The sequence below is a fragment of the Cervus elaphus genome, chromosome 16, assembly GCF_910594005.1.
Source record: "Cervus elaphus chromosome 16, mCerEla1.1, whole genome shotgun sequence".
Classification (NCBI taxonomy): domain Eukaryota; kingdom Metazoa; phylum Chordata; class Mammalia; order Artiodactyla; family Cervidae; genus Cervus; species Cervus elaphus.
The window spans coordinates 22,643,082-22,669,183 of NC_057830.1; the positions used below are offsets into that span (position 1 = coordinate 22,643,082).

General features: G+C 41.0%; 1 protein-coding gene across 9 annotated transcripts in view; it reads left to right on the forward strand.

Annotated features, from left to right (window-relative positions):
* The window catches only part of SECISBP2 (SECIS binding protein 2), a 37,403-nt gene that overhangs the window by 1,672 nt on the left and 9,629 nt on the right, over positions 1 to 26,102 (forward strand). For 2 of the 9 annotated variants that reach the window (XM_043870502.1, XM_043870503.1), the window contains exons 3-13: positions 4,599 to 4,848; positions 5,067 to 5,190; positions 6,418 to 6,647; positions 9,832 to 9,913; positions 11,480 to 11,685; positions 14,337 to 14,459; positions 15,741 to 15,830; positions 17,112 to 17,244; positions 23,868 to 24,034; positions 24,725 to 24,872; positions 25,794 to 25,917. In XM_043870502.1, coding sequence (XP_043726437.1) covers positions 4,599 to 4,848; positions 5,067 to 5,190; positions 6,418 to 6,647; positions 9,832 to 9,913; positions 11,480 to 11,685; positions 14,337 to 14,459; positions 15,741 to 15,830; positions 17,112 to 17,244; positions 23,868 to 24,034; positions 24,725 to 24,872; positions 25,794 to 25,917 — 1,677 coding nt within the window. The remainder of the gene's footprint in view (positions 1 to 4,598; positions 4,849 to 5,066; positions 5,191 to 6,417; positions 6,648 to 9,831; positions 9,914 to 11,479; positions 11,686 to 14,336; positions 14,460 to 15,740; positions 15,831 to 17,111; positions 17,245 to 23,867; positions 24,035 to 24,724; positions 24,873 to 25,793; positions 25,918 to 26,102) is intronic. The other 7 variants (XM_043870505.1, XM_043870509.1, XM_043870507.1 and 4 more) reach the window with 5 other exon arrangements.

Here is a 26,102-nt window from a genome sequence, read left to right on the forward strand (position 1 = left end):
ATGCTCCTCAGTTTTAGGGTGTAACACTGAAAAACGCTGCCCAGTGATGGAGTGGGGCTAGCAACTAGGGCTGCCTCTTTGTGCAGATAAGTGTTTGGAAATTGCTGAGGTTTGCTTTTAACCGTTTTACTTTATAATTGTCCTGTGGAGATGGATCCTACAAATTTTTGGTTATAAATTATTCTAGATTTGAGCTGAAAGGCTTATTTTGTCCTTTAAATGTTGTTTTTCCTCCACAGGATTTATTCTCTAGGTAGTTGCAAAATGGTTTCCATTTATTAGCTGAAGTTAGAAAAATAAGTGTTAAGCCTTTCACATGATTGTGTGGATTACTTGTAGATTTATTTTTAAGGCATGAATCACCTTTATGCTTACGTGAAAATCCTTATCTTTATGTTCTGTTTTGGGTCAGACTTGTTACCTTTTCCCCCCACACCTGCATAGTGTGCTTGAAAATAGTTTATACTTCATATAAATTCTAGAGGTTTGTTCACAAAAATAAAAGTTGGAATAAATAAGAAAATCATTGGTTTGTCTGGTGTATTTAGGAAATAAGAAAAGTTATATTTTTTAACTGAAATTGAAGTCCTGACAAAATGTGCTTGAAGGTCTTTGGTAGGAATGCCAAGGTTTCCATTGTAATTTCTTCCTTTGTAATAGGAAGGTTGCCATGGGTCTCAGTTAAGTCATTTCCTACCTTGAGTGGGCTCACATGATAAAATACAAGCTATATCTCACTCTGTGATAAAAACTCTTAAGCCATCTGCTTGGTGAAATTCTAGTGACCTAAAATAAAGGTGGAAAACAGTCATACAGCTAAAGCAGCATTCTAGCTGTAACACGTTGAGACTAATCAGAGGCTTAAGGACGCTCAATGCTGAATTTTTAAATTATGCTTTTTTAACCTCTTAGTCCCTTATAGCTTTGATTTTTTTTAAATATTTATAACCACTGAAAAGGTTGACTGACAGTATTCCTGCCTGACAAGAAAATGATTAAGGACAATGGAGTCAGGAAACCAAAGAACAAGCTTAGAAAAGAATGAGAGCCTTTAAAGTGGGGATGAAGTGGTGAGACTTTACACAGTGAAAAAGTGATTATCTAGTTAATTCTAATATAAGTTAAGAATTGTTTTGCTGTTATCAGATTTTGTTTCAATGGAGATCTCTTGCTGCCTTGAAAAAAGGACTGAAATTTTCTATAACAAACATGTCATCTTTTCTACTTCTTCCCCTATAGCAACCTAGTTCTCTGTGTCCTTAAAGGAAGTGAGTGACCTTTTGCTGAATGTCCACCTCTAGTACTTCTAGCAGTGCATGCCAAAGGATCTATTCATTTGGAGTTCATTAGCTAAAGGCTACTGTATGGAAAAGCACTAGTTCCTAAGTTGGGGAAGGCCTGTCTCATGAGCTAAGGTGAAGATGGAAGAAAACATACTCCCAATCTCCTTCAAGTTTATGTTATAGGCAGTACAAATATCAGTAGAAGTATCCTAGTATGTAGAATGGCCCTGTTTGGGAAGTACTGAGTATTTACTGGTATAATGAACAAATAAAGGTATGCAAACAAAGTAAGTTCTCTGTTGCCAGTCATCCTCCCCAGAAAATGATTTTGTTGATTGTCATAGTATGTGCTTTGTGACAAATCCTGTGTGACAGAGGGGTGAAGAAGTGTGTGTTTTATTTGGGAATTACTGAATACATTCATTTCATGCTTGCCAAAATCCATGAGTTTGGCAGGGAGATGTAGTGTTATTACTACGCAAGAGAAACTGAGGCTACAAATGCTTGTCCAGGATTTCTCCAGGAGGTAGCACCAGCACCAGACTTAGCATTCAGTTCTTCTGACCTGAGTTCAGCTGCTCTTGCTGTTGGTATCTTGTAGTATACTGTGAAAATTACAGTGCCAGTGGTTGCTTGTAGGTTAAAATTCTCATTTGTGAGAATTGGGGCTTCCCTGGTGGCTCAGTGGTAAAGGATCTGCCTGCAATTCAGGAGACCTGGGTTCAGTCCCTGGGTCAGGAAGATCCCCTGGAGTAGGGAATGGCAAGCCACTCCAGTATTCTTGCCTGGAAAATCCCATGGACAGAAGAGCATTGTGGGTTCCATGGAGTCTCAAGAGTCAGACCTGAGTGAGCAACTAAGTACGCACATACACTGTGTGAATTAGTAGTTCTCCACAGAGTGTGGCTCATGTTGGGTGGGTGGGTGGAGGAGTGACTGGATTCCTGACAGGTCAGAGGGGACCAGATGCAAGAGATGTTGGGGAGACAGTAGAGAAGTAAGGTCCCATTGCTGGAGATAGCCACTAGTCAACTGGCCTAACTGGCCTACGTGGTACAGCTGAAACGTTAGGTTTGTTGGGTAGGAAATAGAGAACTTTGGGAGTGTTTTGGGAGGGATCATGATAATCACACCTGGTTTCTGGCTCAGCTTTAAAGGAGAGGGACTTGAAGGTTTTGATTGGGGTGGTGGTGGTGGTGGTGGTTGTTTAGTCCCCAAGTCGTGTCCGACTCTTGTGACCCCATGGACTGTAGCCTGCCAGGCTCCTCTCTCCATGGGATTCTCCAGGCAAGAATACTGGAATGGGTTGCCATGCCCTTCTCTACTAAACAGGGCTTAATGGCGACCTCACTGGGCTGTTAAGGGGCTCAAGAGAGACAGAGACTCCTAAAATTCTCGACACAAGGCTTGGTACCCAGGAAGCTTTCCACACGCAGTAAGTTCACTGTGAGCAATGATCAGGAACACTTGGGGGCCTGCAGGATTCTGATTGAGTTAGGCACTGGAAATAGAGAAGAAAATACAGGGAGACCTTCTGCAGGAGGAAAGGGTTCATACGGGTTTTGGTGGGAAAGATCCTAGGTAGTTCCAGTTGAATACATGGAAAGATTTGGGATCGTTTGTGAGAGCATAAGTTGGCAGTGGGGCTAGTTTGGGGATCATATGTCATGTTTTGGATCTGTACATACTGCTGCTCCTGCTGCTACGTCACTTCAGTTGTGTCCGACTCTGTGTGACCCCCGTCCCTGGGATTCTCCAGGCAAGAACACTGGAGTGGGTTGCCATTTCCTTCTCCAGTGCATTAAGGTGAAAAGTGAAAGTGAAGTCGCTCAGTCATGTCTGACTCTTGGCGACCCCACGGACTGCAGCCTACCAGGCTCCTCCGTCCATGGCATTTTCCAGGCAAGAGTACTGGAGTAGGGTGCCATTGCCTTCTCCCTGTACGTACTAGATGGGTGGAAATGACCTATAAGTTGGAGATAGAGGCCTACTGGTGGTAAAAGTGCTGGAATTCAAGTATGTTGAAGTGAAGTCCTGAGCAAAATGAGGAGAGGTTCTGTCTCAGAGTGGGTCTGACCGGTGAGATGGGGGAGTGTAGTGGGGACCATGCCACAGAGGGACCTTTGGGAGATGGGTGAGGGCAGGAGAGGGCAGAGGCTGTCACGTCCTGGTTAGAGGGGCTTTTCAAGCGGTGAGACAGACGTGGGCGCCACGTAGCAGAGGTCAGGGAGACTGCCAGGAAGGAGGGCACGGGAGATGTGGCAGCCGTCAGTGTGGTACAGGCCTAGCCTGTTTGTAGTGACTCCTTTCCTTCTTCGTTGCAGACTCTTACTTGTAGCAGAGTAGAAACAAAAATTCTGGTAGTTGGTGCCTATGCTTGTATCTCCTGACATTCGAACAACTGGAAGATCACATGGGGTGTTATCCTTAGCTTTGACTCTTCCTGCCTTTCAGTGGACCCTACACTTCAGGATTCCACTGATCTGCTGCAAGATAATTCAAAGTCCTGGAAAGTCATGGAAACACCTGCTGGTGCTTATTTGTGGGAATGAGAATACTGTGATTTGTATTAAGTCAGTTGCTTAGCATTTATCATTGTCTCAACCTTCATTGCAGAATGGTTGAAACCTCTGGCCTTATACTAAATTTGCTTAAAAAAAAAAAAACAGTGTTAAATTATAGTTCGCTCTACCCTCGCGACTTGAGCAAGTTGAGTCAGTGGCCGTGTTCACAGACAGTTCCATCTTATTAGCAGGACATGTCGTTCCTGCACCACGTTCTGCATGGTGTTCCCAGCCCCCTGAGGCAGTAGAGCGCAGGATGTGGCGGTGGGCTTGGAACAGGAAAGGGGCTGGGCAGGCTGTCTGGGGGCGCCCAGAGCCCTCAGGGAGCAGGCCCTGGAGGTTGTCAGGGTGGAATTTGGATGGGCAGTGGGGGCTCTATAAAAGCCCTCTCTGCTGAGAGAGTGGTCTAGATGGCTTAAATTTTGGTCAGGGTTGCTGCGTGAGGCATTTCCGGATATTTGACAGCATGAGAGTGGAAACCTGCTGGAGCATCCTTGGGCTTTTCTAATATTCCTTATCATAGGATCCTGTTATGGAGGTTCCAGCTGCGTAATGAAAAAAATGGAACTAGGTCAGCATCTTTCTTTGCTGGTTAAGAAGTGCTCAGAGGTTTTATTTGGTTTTTAATTAGAGGTATTTCAGTGCTAGAATGAATGACCTCAAAAATAGTATGTTTAAGTTTATTATAAAATATTAATCATCTTGGTTTGTGGTATGAAATCTTCAACTAAAATTTACCATTTTTATTTAGACAGAAACTCTATACTGACGATATGGCTTTTGGAGCTTCAGCTTTTCCGTCTCAGTATTTCTCTGCTGAGATCCCTCTTCATCCATATGCCTACTCTCCCTACACCCTGCAGTCACCACAAAATGTTTGCCCAGTGCCTGGCTCCCCATATGATGACAACCAACCCAGTTGTTTTGGAGGTTTTCAAACAGTGAAGCCACGAAGTGAGCATACGTGCCCTCTCCCACAAGACACAAAAGCTGTGTTTAAGGTCTGTAAATGCCTTGATGTTGTTGGTCACTTTAGCGTTTAAAACATAAAGAACAGGCCAGTTCTTGCATGTTATTTAAGGTATTTAAAATTTGATATGGTCTACTCTAACCTTTTAAAAAAATGATTGAGTTGTAATTATGAATTTGCAAATTCAAGCCTTTTTTATAGTGATTGTGTTCTTAGAATAAAAATGTTATTTTTTAATGTTTCCTGCAGAAGAAAACCTATGGTGAACAAAAGTTTGACAGTAAGAAGGCTGATGGACCTCTATCATCTGATTTAAAATCAGTCAAAAGTTCACCTCGTGTGTCCATTCATGCTGAGGATAGTTTGAAATCAGGTAAAAATAACACGCTCTGTATATTATATTTTTCTACCCTGTCTACTCCCAGAAACATTTCTGTTCTGTAAACTGTTTTTGTGGGCTTATTCATCATGAAAAACTGAGGCCATCAAGTTTCCTTTGGGATCCTGGAGTTTATCCAAAGATGATATTACATTGTCTTATGCAAGAACTTCTGTAAAATCACATAGCAAGTAGGTGACAATCACCCACCTCAAAACATTTGTTAAATAGTGAATTACAGCCATGTCCTTGTACTGTATTTGATCGTGTTGATCCCTAAAATAGCTTCTCTGGTTTTCTGTTGGGACACTTTTCAGTAAGGGAGAGAGTTGACTACAGTTGAAATCCCATCCTGAACAATACCAAACCCAGGGCAGGATGGTTATTCAAAGGACATGTCTCTTGTGGGCTTAAGAACTGCTGTTCCAGTCTCTGGTTGAAAGTTAGTGATTATACATGATACCTTGGTTTTTTTTCCTGTAAATTATTTATTGCACCTTGATCACAGCCATCATCTATTTATGTAATAACTTAAAACCTCTGTAATAGTGTACTTGGAATGATTTGTCATTTTATTTACATGTGTAATTTACTGTTATTTGATACATAACATTTTCTCTTTGTGTTGACGTCGTTTATAAACCTTCTGGTACATGGTAATGTGAAAGAAGAGTTGAACAGTTAACTGGAATAACTCTAGCCTTGTAATTAAACAATTTTTAAAATGCTGGGGCTTTATGGCATTGTAACCTATGGCATCATTCATTTGCATTTGAAGGAGAAAGGTGGGAGAGAGGTTATAAGTTTAATTCTATTAATACTTGTTTTCCTCTAGTTTGTTCCAGCAAACTAAAATATGGAAAATTTATTATTTAAAGGAAATTCGCAAGAGTCCCCTTAATCTCACAAAACTGTAAAGTGTGTTTTGAGAATAATTGAAATGCCCAGCTGCACAATCAGGTTAAGGTAACTATTTCATCCAGTTGAGAATTACTCCTAAGATTTGCAGCATGTTGCTTTTTTCTGCTTGGTGACCCCCATGGTCATTTATGTTTTCCACTGTTTCAGAGGTTAACAACGCTACCAAAAATTAGGCTGTTTGGACAATAATATGTTGTTGCATCAGTAGCAATAGACTTTCTACACTGCAACTGAATTGTGAGTACAGGTCATCCAATAACCTCTAAATTTTTACCCTTACTTTTAATTCTATAAATGCAGATGGTTATTATAAACGAACAGACAGGAAATCCAGAATCATTGAAAAGAGTGGATCTGCCTCCAAACCTGAGTTTGGATTTACCAGGTTGGATTTTCCTGAACTGCAGAGTCCGGAGAACAGTGAGATACCAGAGATACAAAAGCAGCCCAAGTGGGGGCCTTTACGCTCCGCCCCTACTGACATTGCTCTTCTCAGAGAAGTGGGGACACCCTCTGCAGTGTTATCAGGGGTGAGTGCAGCCTCCTGCTCTTTGTTCCCCTCTTCTCTTTCTTCTTTTCTCCTCAGTGATGGACAGTTACGCAAGGACATCACCTGGAACACTACATACACTTCACATCGTGGGGTGGCAGGGGCCTCTTTATGTGCTTAGGTGACTTTCTCTGTCATTGGAGCTGTTTATGGTCAGACTGTAACACCTGGTGTTGCTCTTTCCAGAAAATCACTCAGCAAGTGTCTTCATGTCTGGTGGCTAGAAAGCATTGCCATGCCTCAGGAGGAGAAGATTCTAGCGTTGGTTCAACTAAATTCCATAGCCCATTGTGAAAATGTTGTTTCTACCATTGCATTCTGATAACACTGTTTTCAATACAGAGAAAAGTATTTTTTAAAATCAAATAGTAATGTTAGAACTGCACAGTGTAACTTCTGATTTTCCCAGGCAGTTTATCTGCACCTCTGTCCTGTCAATGATACAGAAAATCTCACTGCAATCAGTGTTAAATTGCACTGTATTCAGTATTTGATCTCAAGTTTTAGTCCATCAGATTGAAGCATTTTCCTCTCAGACAGATTTTGAGACTTCCAGGAAAAAGTTTTATTGGGTTATAGTTGCTAAAATGGCTTGTGATAAATTGAGGCCCATCCCGGTGTAGAGGCAAGGAGAAAGAAGAAACAATGAGGAAAACAGAGCTTACCAGTTCATATACCTTTTGAATGGAGAAAGGATTTACATTTCCTGTCCTAGTGCTTCTTTTGGGTGCCTGGATATTGAAGCCTCTGAAGGCTTGGTGGTAGTGGCTTATATAATGTGTAGTGGCTTATGTGCTAAAAATAAGTCATTCCCAACATGTCGAGCCTTAGCCTGTCACACCTGGGTGTTTTCCTTTTACATGGTGGTGGTAAGTAAGGCTGATTGACTGATGTAGAAAATTCACAGTTTCATTTAGCTGTTGAGTGACTTTTCTGGGCCCTGGCTGGGTGTATGGAATAGCTGAGTAGTTGAGGGGCTCCATACCTTCGTCGTGGGTGGTCAGTGGATAATTCCAAGCCTGTGAGCTCTCACAAAAGTAGTGCAGGGTACAGAGGGTCCAGGGTGGGCAGGGGCATGACTGACACTTTGTGTCATTGCTCACTTGTGTATGAGTACTGCGTATGTGGACAAGTAGGACACTTCATGCTGTGTGGGGAGATTTGCACACTCAGTGCCTTATGTATTCACACTCTGGAATTACATGTGGAGTTGTTTTGTTTTGTTTTTCTTCAACTTTCCCATAAAAAGAAACTTTTTTTCCTCATGATGTTAGTAACATAACACCAGAAAAGTATGAAGAAAAATAAACTGTCTAAAGTTGTACAACCAAGAGCAAACCATGTTTGGCACTTAGTCTTTGTTTAATATTACATTGTGGGAATTGAGGGGCATTCCCTTCAATTAAGAATACATATGTATAACTTTGTGTTTGAATTATTTAAAACTTTTATGGTAATCTTCCCATGTCATTAAAATAGTTTTTGGACATATAACTTGCGTTGAATCTTTGATATCGATACATGTAATTTACTTAATCATTCTTGAATAGGTAAGCCATTTCTAGTGTTTCATTGACTTTCGTGAGGATAAAAGTTATGTTTACTCAAAGAACAGGCTGCATTTTAATTGTTTATTTTCTCATTTGACGGATTTTTTTTTTTACTTGTTTACTTGACATGTTTATATACTGTGTCTGTCTGGAATCTCCTAGAGAACACAGCAGTCTACAGATGGGGCCAGAAGAGAATTTGTTGCTCAGGGTATAGCCACTTCCACAAAGCTGTGCTGATGCCACATCACCTCCTCCAGAACTAGCCCAGTGTTTTGGAAGCTGAGGAAAGTGCCAATAGAAGGGAGAAGGGCATCTTTCTCTTTGCCTAACTCCGTACCTCCCCATGCCTTTGGAGTTTCCAGAAATGCATCATTTGAAAGTAAAAATTCACTTCCCTAGTGGCCATTGTCTTGCATTTATTTGAGGTAGCGTACTGAAATTATCGAGATCCTATTCAGAGGTGGGGCCTCAGGCCTCCAGCAGATTGAAGCAAACAGCTCCACACTCCCTGGAAGGGACAAGCGCTCTTAGGTGACACCTCCTGCAAGGTTTGTATGCTGTGTCGGGCAGTGATTTGGAATTTGCAGGTTAGCAAGTGACACCTGCCAACACAGGAAACCATGGTTGCTCTCTGGAGGGAAGTGGTGGGTCCTTGCCTGGGGAAGCCCTGGGGCAGGAGGGCCCAGGGCGATGTAGGCATTTCCAGGCTCTTAAGTGAGCTCTGCAGTGGGGCCAGGAATCAGCGGATGTCCCTTGGAGGATTTTGCTTTATTTTTGTTTTTAACGAAAGTGGTGGCTTTCCGTCCTAGTTACGGAGCATGTTCTTTCCATGGTTCTGAAGCAGCTCTTTGAGGTTGCCAGGTTTCTACTACCTAGGTAGAGAAATGGCCCAAGGCATATTCAGCAGTCAGCAGTTTAAGCTTCTGCACAATTTGTTTTTTTAACTAAACTTAGATGAAATGGTAAAATGGGTACATTTTTGAAGCATATGAACTTCAGAATTTATTTTAAAGCCACTTAGTTTGAGTTTATCAGTTTCCTTTCACCTTGGGTGCTGCTGGTCACTTTGAGGTCTCTCTTAATGTAGTCTCTTGTTCCCGAGTGTCATTTGGTTCCTCTTGTTCCATGCATGATGCAGCTTTATGTCTATAAAAAGAAGTACACATTAGAAGACTTGTTTTTGTGGACATTTTCAGGAATTTTTGTTTGAGCTTTGGTGTGGGGGTGTGATGGAAACAGCTTTTCCTTTCACAGCAGGCACTTTGGCTTTTAAGAATCTTTGCTGACTTGGAAATTATTGTTACGTGATACTATGTGTAGTGTGATCCCATTATTGAGATCCATTTAAAATGATACACAGATGTTTATCTCTGAAGCCATGAAACACTAAAATGCTAGTAGCTAAGCTGTAGATGGGTGGTTTTTCCTCTGGGGAATGAGATTTGGCAAAAGAAAGTAATTTAACTTTGCATGTTATATACTTACATGTTTGGAATTTTTAATTAGCATATATTTTGCAGATTTTAAGAATGGTGAAGGAGGCTATATGTTTTTAAAATAATGATTATTTTTAGTTTGAACTAGTAAGAAAACAACTGGTTTGCTTTTTAGGGTGAAATAGTGGTGAAAAATAATAATCGGACTGAGTCTGTAACCGATAATGCTGTTACCAATCCCTCTTCATGTATGAGAGGTAAGAGTGGCTACCAAATACTATTTTAGAAAATCAGTTGTCTGTTTTCTTGGTTTATTTTCAGGTTAGTGCTCTTGAAATGTTTCTGTTTTAAAGCCTTCTTTAAGGCAGTTGATGGGTTGTTGATAAACTGGCATTGTTGTTAGAAGATTGAAGTAAGTGGGTAAGATCCCACTTCCTTGCAGAAGGAATGTAAACTACATACAAGTAAGGAATTCTCAATGAAATGTTCATCGGGCTAAGGGAGACGTTTTATGAACTCAGGAATGACCACTTTCTTAAGCATTTCATATACCAGTGGTTCTCATAGTTTTTGGTCTCAGGACCCCTTAATACCCTTTGAAACCCCTAAGAGTGTCTGTTTATTTGGATAATTGTCAATGTTTGTAACACAAAGTCTGAGGGTTAAAACTGAGAAATACTAAAATACTTATTAATTTACTTAAAAGTAACAATAAACTTATTACAGGTTAACATAGCACATTTTAATTTAAAAAGGTAGCCATTTCCCAAAGTTAAAGTCAGGAGAGGAGAGTAGCCTTTACATTTTAGCAACTCTTTAACACCCAGTTCAGGAGATCTGCTTCAGCATTCAGCTCTTTGACTGTTCTCTGTCACAATGTCTTAAGCCCCACTGTACTGTACCTCTCTGAGCAAGAGAGTGGGGAAGGCAGATTACACATTCCTATTATCAGGAAAACAGTTTTGACGGTGGACCCCTGAAAGGGTCCTGGGAGTCTCAGAACTTTGAGAACTGCTGGTCTGTCCTGGCCTGGTGCAGAAGTGAGATATTCAGAATGCGTTCAGTAGGTTCTGCTTTTGAAATTTTTGTGGGTAACTTGTCCTAACAGAAGATCTTTTTACACAATTACTCTAGATTGATGCACAGCTGTGTTTCCTATGGTGTTAGCATGTTTGGTACATACATGATTCAATACAAGATCCTCACTTGAGGAACTGCTGTGAAGATATGTAGCTCTGTGGTGACAAGAACAGTCTGTCTCTTCACTGTGGGGTGGCCGCAGGCTGCTGACATGACCTGCCTGTGTCCTGATGGATGTCCTTTTGTTTTGTCTGTGTATAGAGTTTCACGGGCACCTAAGGAGTAGTGTTGCTGTACTTAAGCCTGTGTTCTAAAACGAAATAAATTACCAGTTACTTTGGTAGCTGAAGTCTAGTGATCTTTGACTTCTGATGTTTAAAAGTACACATCAAGGTTAGTAGGGCCACAGTTTGATCTTCAGCTCATTATTTCTGTGTGTTTGCCATGTGGATGTATTGTGGATTATTATTGTTTAATGGAAATTATTATTTGTTTACTGCCTGCACCCCCAAGTTAAAAAGAGCAGATCCTAGGATAGCCAGTCCCCCTTTCAAGTTAATTCAGCCTGCATGTTCCAAGAAGAAAAGTAAATTTAGTGGAAACTGTAGTTTCCTAGAGTGTTCTGAACAGTACCTTAATTTAACTGTGCTCTTGAGTACTTCATGTAGTGCATGCTTGGAATTTCTAAGGAATTTCCTTTTTACTGTTGGGATTGTTCAACAATTTTGGTTATCTTTGAGCAGAATTATCTTGGACACCAATGGGTTATGTTGTTCGGCAGACATTATCTACAGAACTGTCACCAGCCCCTAAAAATGTTACTTCCATGATAAACCTAAAGATGATTGCTTCACCAGCAGATCCTAAAAATGATAGTATGTCATCTTCTGAAGTTTTATCTTTGGAGCCTTCCTACAAAGAGAAACACGTTGTCCACCTTACTGAAAAGGTATGCGTCACACTTTGTTCATGTTGCTCTCCAGTGCCACTGGATAGTCTTTCTCTCTCAAAGCCTCACTGAAGGTGTTTCATTCGGTACTATAGGCACTAATCTGAGTTGGTTGTACTTGAGGTCTTATTCTTTTTTCAAGAGGGACACAAGTATTTGAGGGGCACAAGTGATCCCTAACATGAGTGAGGATGTATGTTTTAGACCTGTGGTCTTAAAATGTCAGTGACCATTTTGAATTCTTTAAAAGAGAGATGCTGGAAGAAACTTACGCTTTGGTATTTAAAATACTGCAGTCTTTTGTCTGTTCAATTTACGTTGCTACAAATACTGATAGCAAAATAATTTTATGCCCCATTTTGCAGTCATCTAGTATGCTAATTGATTCTTGGTTACTTGCAGCTTACTTACTGTAAGATAGCATTTCAGAATTCATTTTTTCCTTTCAGTTCAAATAATTTTAAGGTGTTAGTTTTCAATCTCTAGATTTGTTTCTTGAAGAGCGTTTTGTAGGGGAGGCTAGATTTTGTTCTTGATTTTCTTTCTATACTGATACATTATTTTAGATTGAAATATGGGGTAGTATTTGTTTTGTACTGGTTTCCTATTATTTTTAGTATTGGGATACTTTTCCATATCCAAAGTGTCTTAGACAGTCCCACACAGAAAAGAACTGCATGTTTATACTTGGTTGATTGAGGGAATCTGCGCTGGTGATAATTAATGGTGAACTTAGACTGGCGTGCCTGTTCCCTGCAGCTTCATGCGCATACTTCAGGAACACAGGAGGCGGTGGTGAGACCCACTCCAAGTAGACAGAGACTGGCCACCTCCGAGGCCCCATCGACATTTGGGCGCAGGTTACACAGCAGGCCACCACTGTACCATCTAAACCAGCATTTAGCACTCTAAGAGTTAACAGATTCTGTTTTCATTTTCCTAGCATCTTTAAAAATTTTTTTTTTAATTTTTTTTTATTCTTTTAATTATGAAATTATGTTAACACGTTTACAAGAGACTAGGAAAATACAGAACAAAGTTACATGTGGTTCCCACTATATATTGCAATTGTTTGTTTTAAGTAGATAAATTAAGATTTTTAGTTGGAGTTTCAATATCAGACTCTCAGAAATTAATGGAATGAATGTACAGAGAAATAAGAGAATATGCTAGACCTGAGTAAAAATTATTTTTGAATTAAAGGTGTAAGAGAAGTTTACTGTTCAGAAGTTCCAAAATAAAGATTAGAAAATGAAGATCTCTGGTAATCTTATGACCCAGATCACTTTGCATTGTGGTCATAATGTTTTGATTGTTTTTTCCCCTTCCCTCTAAAACTTTGTGTTGTGACTTTTTCTATTACTGAAAAAGCACATGTAATATTACAAAGATCTAGTTATGGAAAAGGTCCTTGTCCTATAGTCCTGTGGTCCCCACCCCTCCATGAGCCTTCGTTAACAGCCTGCTGTCTGTCCCACTTTTGTTGTGTTGTGGTCGCGTCTGATTCTTCACGACCCCACAGACTGTAGCCCACGATGCTCCTCGGTCCATGCGATCTTCCCAACAAGAATACTGGAGTGGGTAGCCATTTCCTCCTCTGGGGAATCTTTCTAATCCAGGGATGGAACTTTCATCTCCTGCAGTGCATGCAGATTCTTTACTGCTGAGTCAGCTGGGCAACCTTCTATTCCACCTTAGGCTCTTGAAAACATAAATAAATAAAGAAGTTTATTTGGTGTTTTTTTTTTTTAAGAACAGAAATGGGATAATTCTATACATATTACATATGAAAGTTGCCTTTTTCACTTAACAGGCTACCATGGTTGGCCCCTCCGGGTTAGTAGATAAATATTCTTTTTAATAGCCATTGACACTTCTTACCTCTGAAGGGTGAGGTCTTATTGGGGCAAAGCAGCATCTCAGACATTGAAAATGTCCCATCCTCTTAGAGCCGCTATTCTCATGGAGAGAGACTAGCTGTCTACAGACCAAGACAGAGTTTGTCAGATGGGGATTAGTGCTCCAAAGAGGATGGAGAGTGAGAGGTTAGACAGAGGTGGGATGACTCTTGAGCTCAAATGAGGAAGTGGATGGTAGTCTAGATCCAACTATGTGAGTGTTCAGTGCAAAGGGCCTGAAGCTAAAGCGCACTTGACCTGACTGAGGAAAGGCCAGGGGGCTGAGCAGAGCATGACGGTGGTAAGGTCAGATTCTGCAGGTCTGGGATGAGCCCAGACAGAGGTCTGATTCACCGGCTGCATTGGTGATCCTGCGGTACAGTCAGGTTTAGCAGCCGTTGGGCTGTGGTGATGGAAATGGCTCACCTGGACTTATGAAAGGACTTCAGGTTGAATCAGTAGAATCATTATCATGACCTCCTCAAGCTGAAAGCTTATGTCCAAATCCACCTGTTTCAAAGCAGTTGGATGTGGCATCTGCTTTAATGGATTTTTTCCTTCAGAATCATTCTACCAAATGCTGGCTCTTTGGAAAATAGGGAGTAAATCTGAGTAAGGTTGCCATGTGGTTGTACAACTTGATATCTTAATTTTATTCTGATGCATGGAATTAAAATGTTGATTGAATTCTCTAAAAACCATAATTTTTACTTTGTTTTTTTTTTTGTTTTTGTTTTGTTGTTGTTGTTCTAGTCCAAAGCATCACACGGTGGCAATGCTGAGCAAAATGAAGCCGCAAGAAAGAATAAGAAAAAGAAAGAAAAGTCTAAATCAAAATATGAAGTCCTGACAGTTCAAGAGCCACCAAGGATTGAAGTACATTTATATTTATTACTCACCTTGTATGATATAATAAATCGGTCTTCCTTAATAGAAATAGAGGTTCATACTGGTTACCCAAGTAAAAAGTCTCTAACATTTTTTAAAAATAATTGTTTTCCTAGTACTAAAGAAAATAGCTGTCAGCCACTTCTTCAATTTGGTGTCTCCAGCACAGTGCCCATCTCAGAGCAGGCACTCAGTAAATATCTGAAAAGAATGAATAAATGGTCTAGAGACAAAACAGCTTATATTGAAATTTAGTGGTGTATATGCCATACTACTAATATATACCACATCCCCTCAGTGTCTTCTGACCTGTTTTTCCTTTGCTTTGGCATGCTTGCTTCTGCAGGGCCTCCTTTTCTATCTAGATGTCTTGCTATAATGTGCTCCACTATAGAGAGAAACTTATAATACCATAAATCTGTTGTGGGCCCTGGGCAAGAAGAGAATATCATGAGCTTCCAAAAGTGTGCTTTAAATTATTGTTCTGTGATAACTCTTAAGAATGTCCTTGTTCTCCAAGGAGCCATCCTGGATTCTGATTATGTTTCTCCTGGGTCAGGAAGTACCAGACTCAGCAGCCTGGTGCTGACAGGAAGGGTCTCAGCAGTGCTCCCTAGGCCATCAGCTTAGGGTCAAGCCTGAGGTGTTCCCACAAATTTGAGTGGCTCCCAGGGCTTTTGAAACATTCCCTTGAGAATAATGGGATTGCCTGTTTGAAAACCTGCGACTGTATTAGAGCATTATTGTTTGGGCCAACAAATAATTCATGTTTCCGCCCCTCATTTTTCACATAATTTCTTCAGGGTGCCTAAAATATTGACAAAAGTACATAAAACATTTTTACATGATTTAAACATTGTTTAGAGACTTCTTTTTTCTAGCCTAGGGTCAGCACACAGGACCGGATGCTTAAATCTCCTGTGTCCAAGTTGATGGTTTCCCTAAAGAAAACATAGTTGAAGGATGTGCTTGAATACTCTTGTGTCAGGATGGTTAGAGGCAGTTCGTAGACTGCTTGGTGAACCCATCCTTGAGGCCCCACACTCTCTGGGGGCAGGGGCATTCAAACTGTGGTCTTTAAGTTTGTTCTAAAAATGAAATAAAGCCAAAGCAGTTACATTAGTTGTTTTTTTTTTTTTTTTAATAATACCTTTGAGCACTTTATAGGAGATTTTTATAGAAAGAAAATATGAGCGAGGGAAAGATTGTAGTTGGGCTTATTTGATTCTTGTGATGTGTGAAGAGCTAAAGGGTATGTGGTTTACTTAGGATGCCGAGGAATTTCCCAATCTGGCAGTTGCATCTGAAAGAAGAGACAGAGTAGAGTCACCGAAATTTCAGTCTAAGCAGCAGCCACAGGTAATCTTTAGATTGAAACCACAATTGCTTTAGGCTTAACTTTTCTTGCTAAACTAAACTCTCAAGAAAGCCTCCTTTCCAGACTTCTTCCTTTATGGGCACAGGTAGTTTTGTTTTGATTCATTTCTTCATTGCAGAACCGCATCCAGTATGTTGAAACAAATTTGCCCTTAAGCCAGAACTACTTTGTCACTTTTGAAATTAGATGACTGATAACTGCTGTTGCTATATCAGAAAGGAGGGGACCACATACTGCTCATCTAAGTTTGATTTAAAGAAAAAACATTGACTTAGTGTATTCAGGAAATAGAAGAATCCTTTTGTGAGGCAGTTATGTCTGACAGAAGCATTGTCAAGTAGTCAGGGTCAGAGAAAGAGATGAATCTCCTTGTATCTCAGCCCCCACTGTGGATTCAGGAATGAGTTTGTAGTTCATAATCTAGATGGGGAACTTGCATACTTTGGGCATTTTCATTGTCCCTTTGCCTTTCAAAGTGGGGTGATTATTTTCACATTTATGAAGAGTAAGATTCTTAACCCTGTAACTTAGCATTCCTATGTTGTAATTTGGCCATCTTCCATCCCTGCAGAGGTCTCTGTGGGCGCCGGTGCTGTGCTTAGCATTCCCCTCTTGCTGTGAGCCCTCACCCAGTGTGACTCTGGCATTAGGGAAGAGAAAAGTGGCTGGAGGGCAGGAGTGGAGGCACTAAAGCACAGGAGACGGCATGCCATCCAGCCTTTTTAGTCTCAAGACCCGTATCACGGTTATTTCAGGAATAGCGTTTGTTTAGAGGATATCTGACCTTGTGCCTAAATTTAGTACTTTGGACTTGTGTACATTTTTGATGTGCCCCCATGATTTCATGGTTGTTAGTTTTGCTCACTTAGGCAGTTGGAGAGCAAAAGGTGCTAATGAGGCAGTAGTACGAACCAGCTAGCCTCACACAGACTTTGTAGCCAGGGACTTTATTCCAGCCTTTGTTCCTTATCTGTAGATGTATGCTGTTATTTATTCATAATGGAGATGCAAACAGACATGTAAGTGGTTTAATTAAACGAGTGTAATGAAAGGAGAAGAAGGAAATAAGCAACCTTGGTGGTAATATTGGCAGATGATTTGAAATTGATGGGGCTTTTCTTTAATTACTTTTAATTTCAAGATTTTTAGTCTCTGTATCTGTCTTTTTTTATCCTTAATTATATGGCTTTTTGTTATTAAATGAAAAGTACAGTTTGTAAAATAAAGTATTATGAGTAAACTTCTGATTTTTAACTTTTTAGAATAATTTTAAAAGTAGTAGAAAGAAAAGCCAGATTCCAGTACAGTTGGATTTGGGAGGAATGCTAACCGCACTGGAAAAGAAGCAGCACTCCTCGAATGCAAAGCAGTCCTCCAGACCCGTGGTATTCTCAGGTAAGAGAGCTCGTTCATTTCAGATGAATGATTGATGTCACTGTTTTGTGACAGTCTTCTTCGGTAATCAAAAGTGGAGTGAGTGAGAGTCGCTCAGTTGTGTCCAACTCTTTGCAACCCTGTGGACTATAGCCTGCCAGGCTCCTCTGTCCATGGAATTCTCCAGGCCAGAATACTGGAGTGGGTAGCTGTTTCCTTTTCCAGGGGATCTTCCTAACCCAGGGATCAAACCCAGGTCTCCCGCATTGCAGACGTATTCTTTACCATCTGAGCCACGAGGGAAGCCCAATCAAAAGTTATTGATATGTAATCAAAATAGTGTAGTGCTGGAATAAGGAGAGATGTAGACCAGTGGAATAGAATTGAGAATCCAGAAATAAACACACATATCTGTGGCCAGTGAATTTTTGATTAGGAGTGTTGAGTTTATTAAAAGGACAAAGAACAATCACTTAAAAAAATGGTACTGGGACAACTGTTTTAGCATTTCCACATGCTAAAACAATAAAGTAGTACTGTTAACCTCACACCATATACAAAAATTAACTCAAAATGGATCACATTTTAAATATGAGCTAAAATCTTGAAACTCTTAGAATAAATAAAACAGGATAAATCTTCATGACCTTGGATTAGACGATGAAGTTTCAGATAGGACTCCAAAAGCACAAACGACAAAAGCAAAAATAGGTAAATTGGATTTCATAAAAATTAAAAACTTGTGTACCAAATGATGTTATCAAGACAGAAAACAATTTACAGAATGGGAGAAAATATTTTATAAGCATTTAATTTACAAATATATAAGAATTCTTAAAATTCAGTTAACTTTCTACAAAATGGGCAAAGTTCTTGAAAGACATTTCCCCATTAGAAGATATACATATGGCCAGTAATACATGACAAGATGCTCAACACCATTAGTCATTAGAGAAATACAAGTTAAAACTACATGGAGGTAATTCTTCAAACTTCCTATGATAACTAATCAGAAATGTGGAAAATAACAAGTGTTGGTGGGGATTTTGAGAAATTGCATCTTGCTGATGAAAACATTAAATGGTGTACTTGGAAAATAGTTTGGTGGTTCTAGAACGCAAAGTAGAGTTGTCACGTGACCTAGCAGGTGCACTCATCTGAATGTATCCGAAAGAATTAAAAACAGAAACTCAGTCACTTGCACACCAGTGTTCATAGCAGCATTATTTGTAGTAGCCCAAAGGTGTAAGCAGCCCAAATGTGTATCAACAAATGAATGGGTATATACATTCAGAACAGAAGGTGGTATATACATATAATGGAATACTCAACCTTAAAAAGGCAGGAAATTCTATCATAGAAAGAAGGTAGATTAGAGGCTACCAGGGGTTGAGGGGAGTAGGAAATGAGGAGTTACTGTTTAATGAGGACAGATTTTTATTTCGGGGCATGAAAAAGCTTTGGAAATGGGTAGTGGTGATGGTTGCAACAACGTTTTGAACGTAATTGATGCCACTGAATTGTGAAGTGAAGAATGGTGAAAATAGTGGTTTTTATGTTACATGTATTTTACCACAAAAATTTTAAAGTTAATTAAGTGTGATGGTTTTAAGAAATAGGTCTTATTAAAAAATGGGTTTTCCAGTTGATGTGATGACCTGCTGAAAATCTTATGATGTATAAATGCCCTGTGCAGGTTATAAAGCTGCATTTGGTAGAAATGAATTACATGCTTGTCCATGGGAACACAGCAGGTGGCAGTGTTAGCTCCTTAGTGATGTAGTCATTTTCTCTGAAACATGCCTGAGAGCCAAGACAGTTAAAATTGGTAATATGTCATACAAAGAAATAATGCTCATTTGCCACCATAGTCTTGTAGATATGTTTCCCTCTGAGGTGATTTAAAAGTGAAAAATAGGATCCAAGAAAATGATGAAGCTTACTTTTTTTTTTCCTGAAGCATTTTAAAGCAATTCATGGACATCATGTAATTTTACTTATAAACCCCTCAGTCTGGTGATAATTTTGTTGTGGCATCAATCCTAGAAAGGATAAACATAATTTGTTTCCTCAAGGGAAGGGAAATGGAATATTTGTTTTTTCTGAAAATTTTCAAGCATCTGGAAAAGCTAAATAAAAAATCCTTCAGTGAATACCCATGTACTCACTACCTAGATTGTACAGTTGTTCCTAATTTTTTTCAGTCACATAACTTTTCCAGAGGTCAGCCAATTATATCCTGCTGGCTCTGAGTGTGTATGTGTGCTCAGTTGTGTCTGACTCTTTGCACACATACGAAGAGTATGTGTGTGTGCACTGTAAGCTCATCAGGCTCCTCTGTCCATGGAATTTTCCAGGCAAGAATACTGGATTGGATTGCCATTTCCTACTTCAGGGGATCTTCCCGACCCAGGGGTCAAACCCATGTCTCTTGGGTCCCCTGCATTGGAAGGTGGATTCTTTACCCCCACACCACCTGGGAAGCAACCTGGATGCTTGTAAAGTTTTATTAGAACACAGCCAACACACGTTTATTTAAGTATTGTCTGTAACTGCTTTTGAACTAGAATGGCATTTGAGTGTTGCAATACGTGTAAGCTCATTAGCTTAAAATATTTACTCTCTGGCCCTTTTTAAGGAAGTTTGCTGACCCCAATCTATCTGTCAATTTATCCAATACCAATTTATTTGTATTCATTTTTGCTGCATTTCAAAGTAACTTGCAGACATCAGTATATTTTACCCCCAAGCATCCATATCATTAACTAGAGTTCAGTATTTGTGATTCTTATTTTCCTTTGGTGGCAAAATATGCATTTCATGACATGCACAGATCTTAAATGTATCACTTTAGGAGTTCTGGCAGATATATAACTTTGTAACCCAGACTTCTGGCAGTGTAGAACATCAGCAGCACCTCTGAAGTCCCAGCCCCTTCCCGTCCCAGTCGGTCCCTGCTGCTACTTGCAGGCAACCAAGGGTCTGATTTTTTTTTCCTGCCATAGACTGTTTTTTCCTGTTCTAGAACTTAATATAAATGAAATCTTGTTTGTTGGTGGAGGTGGGAGTTTTTTGAAGCTGAAAATTCTAAATGCTGTTTCTCATGTGGATTGTTTTATATGGGCTGCTGAATGGTATAGTCAGCAGTTTCCTAAATAGCCTTCTCATAGGTATCGCAGAAGTAAGTCTTAGTGAGTTTCATAGTGACCTTAATTAAAAGCCCAGAGTACAAATTTAAAATGTGTGAATGCAGTTAATTTAGTCCAAGTATACAGTGACTGAGGCACCAGTTGATAACTTGTCCCTGAACCCAGTATTTCTTTTTCGTGCAGTATCCCCAGGACTGCCAGCAATGGCACTGCTGGGAGCAAGCTGAAAGTGCAGGTTCTGGGAACGCCTCTGATGTGGTACACTTAGAACCACTTGGTATGGGGTGGGCGGTAGGTGTTTTTAACAAGCACACAGTGGGACTTTTGGTTTTGTTTTGTCCTTGTTTTTCACTTTTCATGGTGGAACATTTAAAACAGAGTCAAAAGCAAAATATGATGAAGACTGCCACCATATGCCCATTACCCAGCTCCGTCATTTACCAACATTTTGCCAGTCCTGTTGCATCTGGAACTCTGTTTTTTTTCCCCTAAAGTACTTGTAGATATCATGTCATTTAACGTGTAAATACATCAGTCAGTATCTCTGATTGATGGTGATTTTATTTTTAATTGATCCATTCTGCCATTCTCCCTTCTAATAATAATAAAGATTATTTTTTTGTTAGCATCTTGTATCCAGTCTGTATTTAAATTTCTTCTCAATGATTTTGGTAATTGTTTTCATTTCAGGATCATACATCACATGTATGAGTAATTCTTAAATGTATCAAAGCTTAGGATCACGGCCTTCTTAGGTATTCCTCCTTCAATGTTACTTTGCTCAGCATCTGTTTGGGAAAGGTCTACAGTGTTGGCTTTTCCAGAAAAATCAAGAAAGTGCTTGGCCAGCCTCTGATTGTGAAAAATGTAGCTTCTTGGGGAGCCTGCAGGGAAGCATGTGAGCTACTAACTGAATGTTCTAGACCTCCAGCCAAAGGTAAAAGCAAGAAAAATGAGGGAACTACCTCTGAGGCTATATATATAAGGTGGCTCTTTTGCAGCTAGATTCAAGTTGGACCTTTTAGATGGAATTGTATATGAAGTCCGAGACAATTAGGCAAGAAGTAGGGGCCCTCAATCAGATGATATTTTTAAGTAGCTTGAGGTTGTTAGATTGTAAGGTTGGTTGTTGGATATTGGTAGTATCGAAAGGATGTTTTGGCCACAGATCCCAGTAATGCCCAGATACTGACATGTCCATTATCTTCCTTTTTGACATCAGTAATGGAACCATTCTTACTAGAAAAAGTAAAAATTAGCTAAGAGGAATTCAGAATTTCTCTTTATTTTTAGATTAGCGAGTACCAAATACTCCTACAAGGGACTTTCTTGCCAGAACACAACTTAAAGGCCTTTGGTGACTTATATCTATTCTGGAGCCCAGGTTTGGCCTTCCCAACTGGCTGATCAGATTAATGAGGAGGTGAATGCTTTTACCAGCAGCATAAGGAAGAGTAGCCTTGGCCACCTACTGGTGTCTTTAAGATGTGTTTCTGGTAGACAGCTTATTGTTGGAGCTTTCTGTTTAATCCAGGCTAAAATTCTCTTCCTTGTTGAGTGGGGTGCTTTGTTCATTCAGGTTTAATGCTATTGTTACTGTGGTTGAATTTACTGCTGTTAGTTTTTTTTTTTTTCTGATTCTTTCATGTCTTAATTTATTCCTCTGTTCCTCTTTAGCTGTTTTCTTTTATGTTAAATAAATATATGGTACCATTCCTTTGATTTTTTTTTCCTTTATTTTAAAAAAAATTAATCTTCTTAAAAGTAAGAAAGTAGTTGCTTATAAATAAATCAATCAAGCAACAAATTCAGTCCTTGTTTACCTAGAAACATCTATATTTTCGATTTGTTTTTTGAAGGATAGTTTCACTGGATATAGAATTCTTGATTGACAGGTTTTCCCCCTCACTTCTTTGAATGTCATTCCATTGCCCTCCTGCCTCCATTGTTACCAGTGAGATGTCAAATATTACTTGTCTTGTTGATGCACTTTCTGTGATGAGTTGTTTTTCACTTGCTGTTTTTGTTTTGACCTTCAGCTGTTTGACTATGATGTGTCTATGTGGGAATCTCTGTATACGTCCGTCCTACCTTTGGTTGAGTGACATTTATCTTATTTTGAGTTTGTCAATTGAAATATTCATTGAATTTGGGAAGTTTAAGGTCATTATTTCTTCAAAATATTTTGTCTTTTCTCTTTCCTCTCCTGGCACTCACATTATATATATAGTGGTACATTTGTTGTTGCTCCACAGGTCTCTGGAGGCTCTTTTAAAATCTTTTCTTTGAGTCGAATGGTTTCTGTTGATTTATTTTCAAGTTCATTGATTTTTCTACCATCTCAAATCTTCTGTTGAGCCTCTCTCCTTTATAATTTGTATTTATTGAAATTCTGGGTTTATTTCTAGTCTCACAGTTGCCTTCATTTCTTGGTCAGCTGGGGGCACTCAAAGACAGTTTCTGTAACTTCCTGTTTTCTTTAGGGTGGGTTACACTTTCTTGTTTCTTTGAAAGTTTCACAATTTTTTGGTGAATATCGACTTTTGGTTAATACATTGTAGCAACTGGGTATTTTGTTTTTTCCTTCTGAAAGTAGTGATTGTGATGGGGTGTTTTTTGTTTTGTTTTGTTGAAGGAACTGCCTGGTCTGAATCTGGTGGCTGCCTTCCCCACAGTGTGTGGTTGCTGATTTCTTAGCTTAGTTGTTTTTTTTTTCTTTTTTTTTTTTGTTTTTGGGTTGACTTTCCAGGAGTCACTCCTGTGTCTATGCAGTACTTTAAAAACATGTACCAAAATTAAGGAGGGTGGGTAAAATATATTTGGAAAAATACTGATGGTTGTTGAAGCCGGACAGTGAATACATGGGTTTGTTGTTCTACATTCTCTTTATTTGGTGTGTGTTTAGAAGTTTTCCTAATTAAAAAGTTGGGGGAAAGTAAGTACAAATTAACTATTCCCTTGGAACAGGAACAAGGTGGGAAGTTGAACAGAACCACAGGGTGCAGTGGAAGTATTAGGACCAGTGATGGTGATCATGTATTTACTGTCTGCAGGGAATTTAGGAATGTATGTCTAGAAAACTCAAGAGAATCAACTCGAAATATTGCTAGGATCTTATATGCCTTTTAAGATAGTGAGGTAGAAGGTATACCTGTATATACATGAGGTAGAAGGAACCCAGTGGCCAACTTCTGCAAAGGCAGGGTCAGCTGAAAATGGTGGAGTAAAAGGGGCATCTTAAGTACAAGCTACCCGGAAAAGCTCTTCATCAAAAAATGAGACCCAAACACATCATCAGACTTAGCTGGAAAATACAGGAGGTTTGATTATGGGGATGGGAACCTGGTTCCCTCAGGGACAGTTTGATGGGGACGAGGACGGTTGTGGGGATGGGTGGGCGGCATAGGGAGCCCCTGAGATCTGCAGCAAGCCTGCCTCTGGAGCCTGGCAGGCGGCGGGTGGCAGCCTGAGCCCTGTGTCCCTACTGTGTTGCAGTTGGGGCAGTGCCCGTCCTCTCCAAAGACTCCATGTCAGGGAAGAAGGGCCCCCGCCTTGCCCAGGTGAAGACCCCACACAACCCACTAGACTCCACTTCCCCGATGATGAAGAAAGGGAAGCAGAGGGAGGTCCCCAAGGCCAAGAAGCCGACCCCGTTGAAGAAGGTGTGTGGCGTTTCGTTTGAAATCGGGCATGAGTGAACTTGTAGACTGCTGCATCCGTTCTGCTTTCAACTCGTAGGGTTTTAGAGTTTTAACATTTACCCTCATTTGAACCTGCTCTTAATCAAGATGCATGCACGCTTCTCTGAAAGATGATCCCTCGCTCTCCCTTCATGGTCTGCAGAGCACCTCAGCTGCTGGAGGGGGGAGGCCTTATTTATTTATTCATTCCATACTTTGGAGTGACATGGACAGAAATCCAGAAATGGGGGGAGTCTGTTCTCATTTACATTTTTTACCCTCATTCTACCCCGAGGCATTGTGTCTGATGCTCTGATGTGGTAAATATTGGACACTTCCTGCCACATGTGTTTGATTTAACTCTGAGAGCAGCCTGTGGGGTATGGTGAGGCTCAGAGGGAGGAAGGCATGTCTTGCCTGGGGCTAGATTGAGCTGCACGGTGGCACCAGAGCCCAGGTCTCTCATGCACTGCTCTGTTTCCCCAGGGGGCCTGCTCTTCCTGGGCCATGGGTGAGAGGGTTGGGCTGCCCACAGGGTGGGGGCAGGCGGCGGGGGATAAGGGCACAAACAGGTACAGTGCCAGCCAGCTGAATGGGGGGGCTTACTTCACAGAAGAGCTTGTTCTCAGATGCGAGTGTTGAGGTGTTTTAATCATTGATTTAACTTTAAAGATTATTTTGAAAGAACGGCAAGAGAGAAAGCAGCAGCGTCTCCAAGAAAATGCTCTGAGCCCAGCTTTTCCCAGTGACGATGTGCAGGATGTGCAGGATGAAGAGAGCGGCGGTGACGACCAGGTCCTCAGGCCACCTGACGTCTTAGGTATTGAGTTCCGTTGGTTTGCTTCTCAAGGAATCCCTCAGCGAGAGGAGCCGTGTACAAAGGCCATTTGTCTGGTCCCTATGTAGTAAAAGCAGGTAGGCCTTGGGCCTTGGGAATGCAGATAATTTTCAGTGTCCTAACTTGACAGTAAGAGGACATCCCTGTGAACAAGTGGAGCTTCTGGTGCCTCTGCTTCTCTGGGGTGGGAGACACAAAGGGCTGAAGCCCCTGAAGTTGATGTGTGTGATACTGGATGGTCCTTGCAGTTTGAAATGGCCATGAGAATTAACACCGTTAACTGCAAAGTGGCTTGCCCACAAGTGTGTGAGACATGGTGTCATTCCAGAAAATGGGTTAAGTTAGCTTTTTATTGAATCACTCTTTTGGAACAGTGCACAGATCATACCCAGTTCAGAAGCAGAACAGCCCCCAGCCCCCGTGATTCTGGTCCAAGGCCTCACCCCTTTCTGCAGTTCACCCATGAGCTTTCAGGCTGCATTCCAGGGGAATCTTGTGTGGTCTGGCCAGCAGTATGTCTGTGGCCTGTGAAAGTAGTTCTGACTGTCAGTGCAGCGTAGCGTTGAGGTGTACAAACATGCCAGGCGGCACGTGGGTGTTACCGGAGTTTCCACATGGCCTCAGTTAGAAGCAGAGATGCTGTGGCAGCTTGGGGTGTATGTAAGAAAAGTGAGCACACTTCGTGCTTGCATTTCCCCCTGGTGCATCTACAGCCTACAGCCTACAGGCCCCTGCCACACAGGCTGCCAAGGGTTTTAGGAGCTACACCCATGGGTGGCAGAGGGGCCAGTCACTGAGTCTGGGTGCTCGGGCGACGCTGTCGCATTTCCTGCCCCAGGCCCCTCCGTCTGTGCACCGAGCCCTGCAGGGGCCCTGCTGTGACTTCTTACTCTGAAACTCCAGGGGAAACGAAAGAGTCTGTGTCCTGTGTTCCTGTGGCGGAGAGCAAGTCAGAGGAGCAGCTGGGAGCTGAGCCCCAGAAGGAGACGGAGGCTTGCCCCAAGATCCACAGCCGGCGGTTCAGGGAGTGAGTGCGCTGGGGCGTTGGGCTCACTGTGGGACCTGGGGCGCTGTGCTCACTCTGACCTTGGGCCTCGAGTTCTCTGCCCGTCGTGCTCGGCACAGTAAAGCGGCCAGGCTGGGCCGTGGTGATTGTTTCCTCCTGGTGGAAGGTGGCTGGGACCTGGTCCTAACACATGCCAGGGCTACATA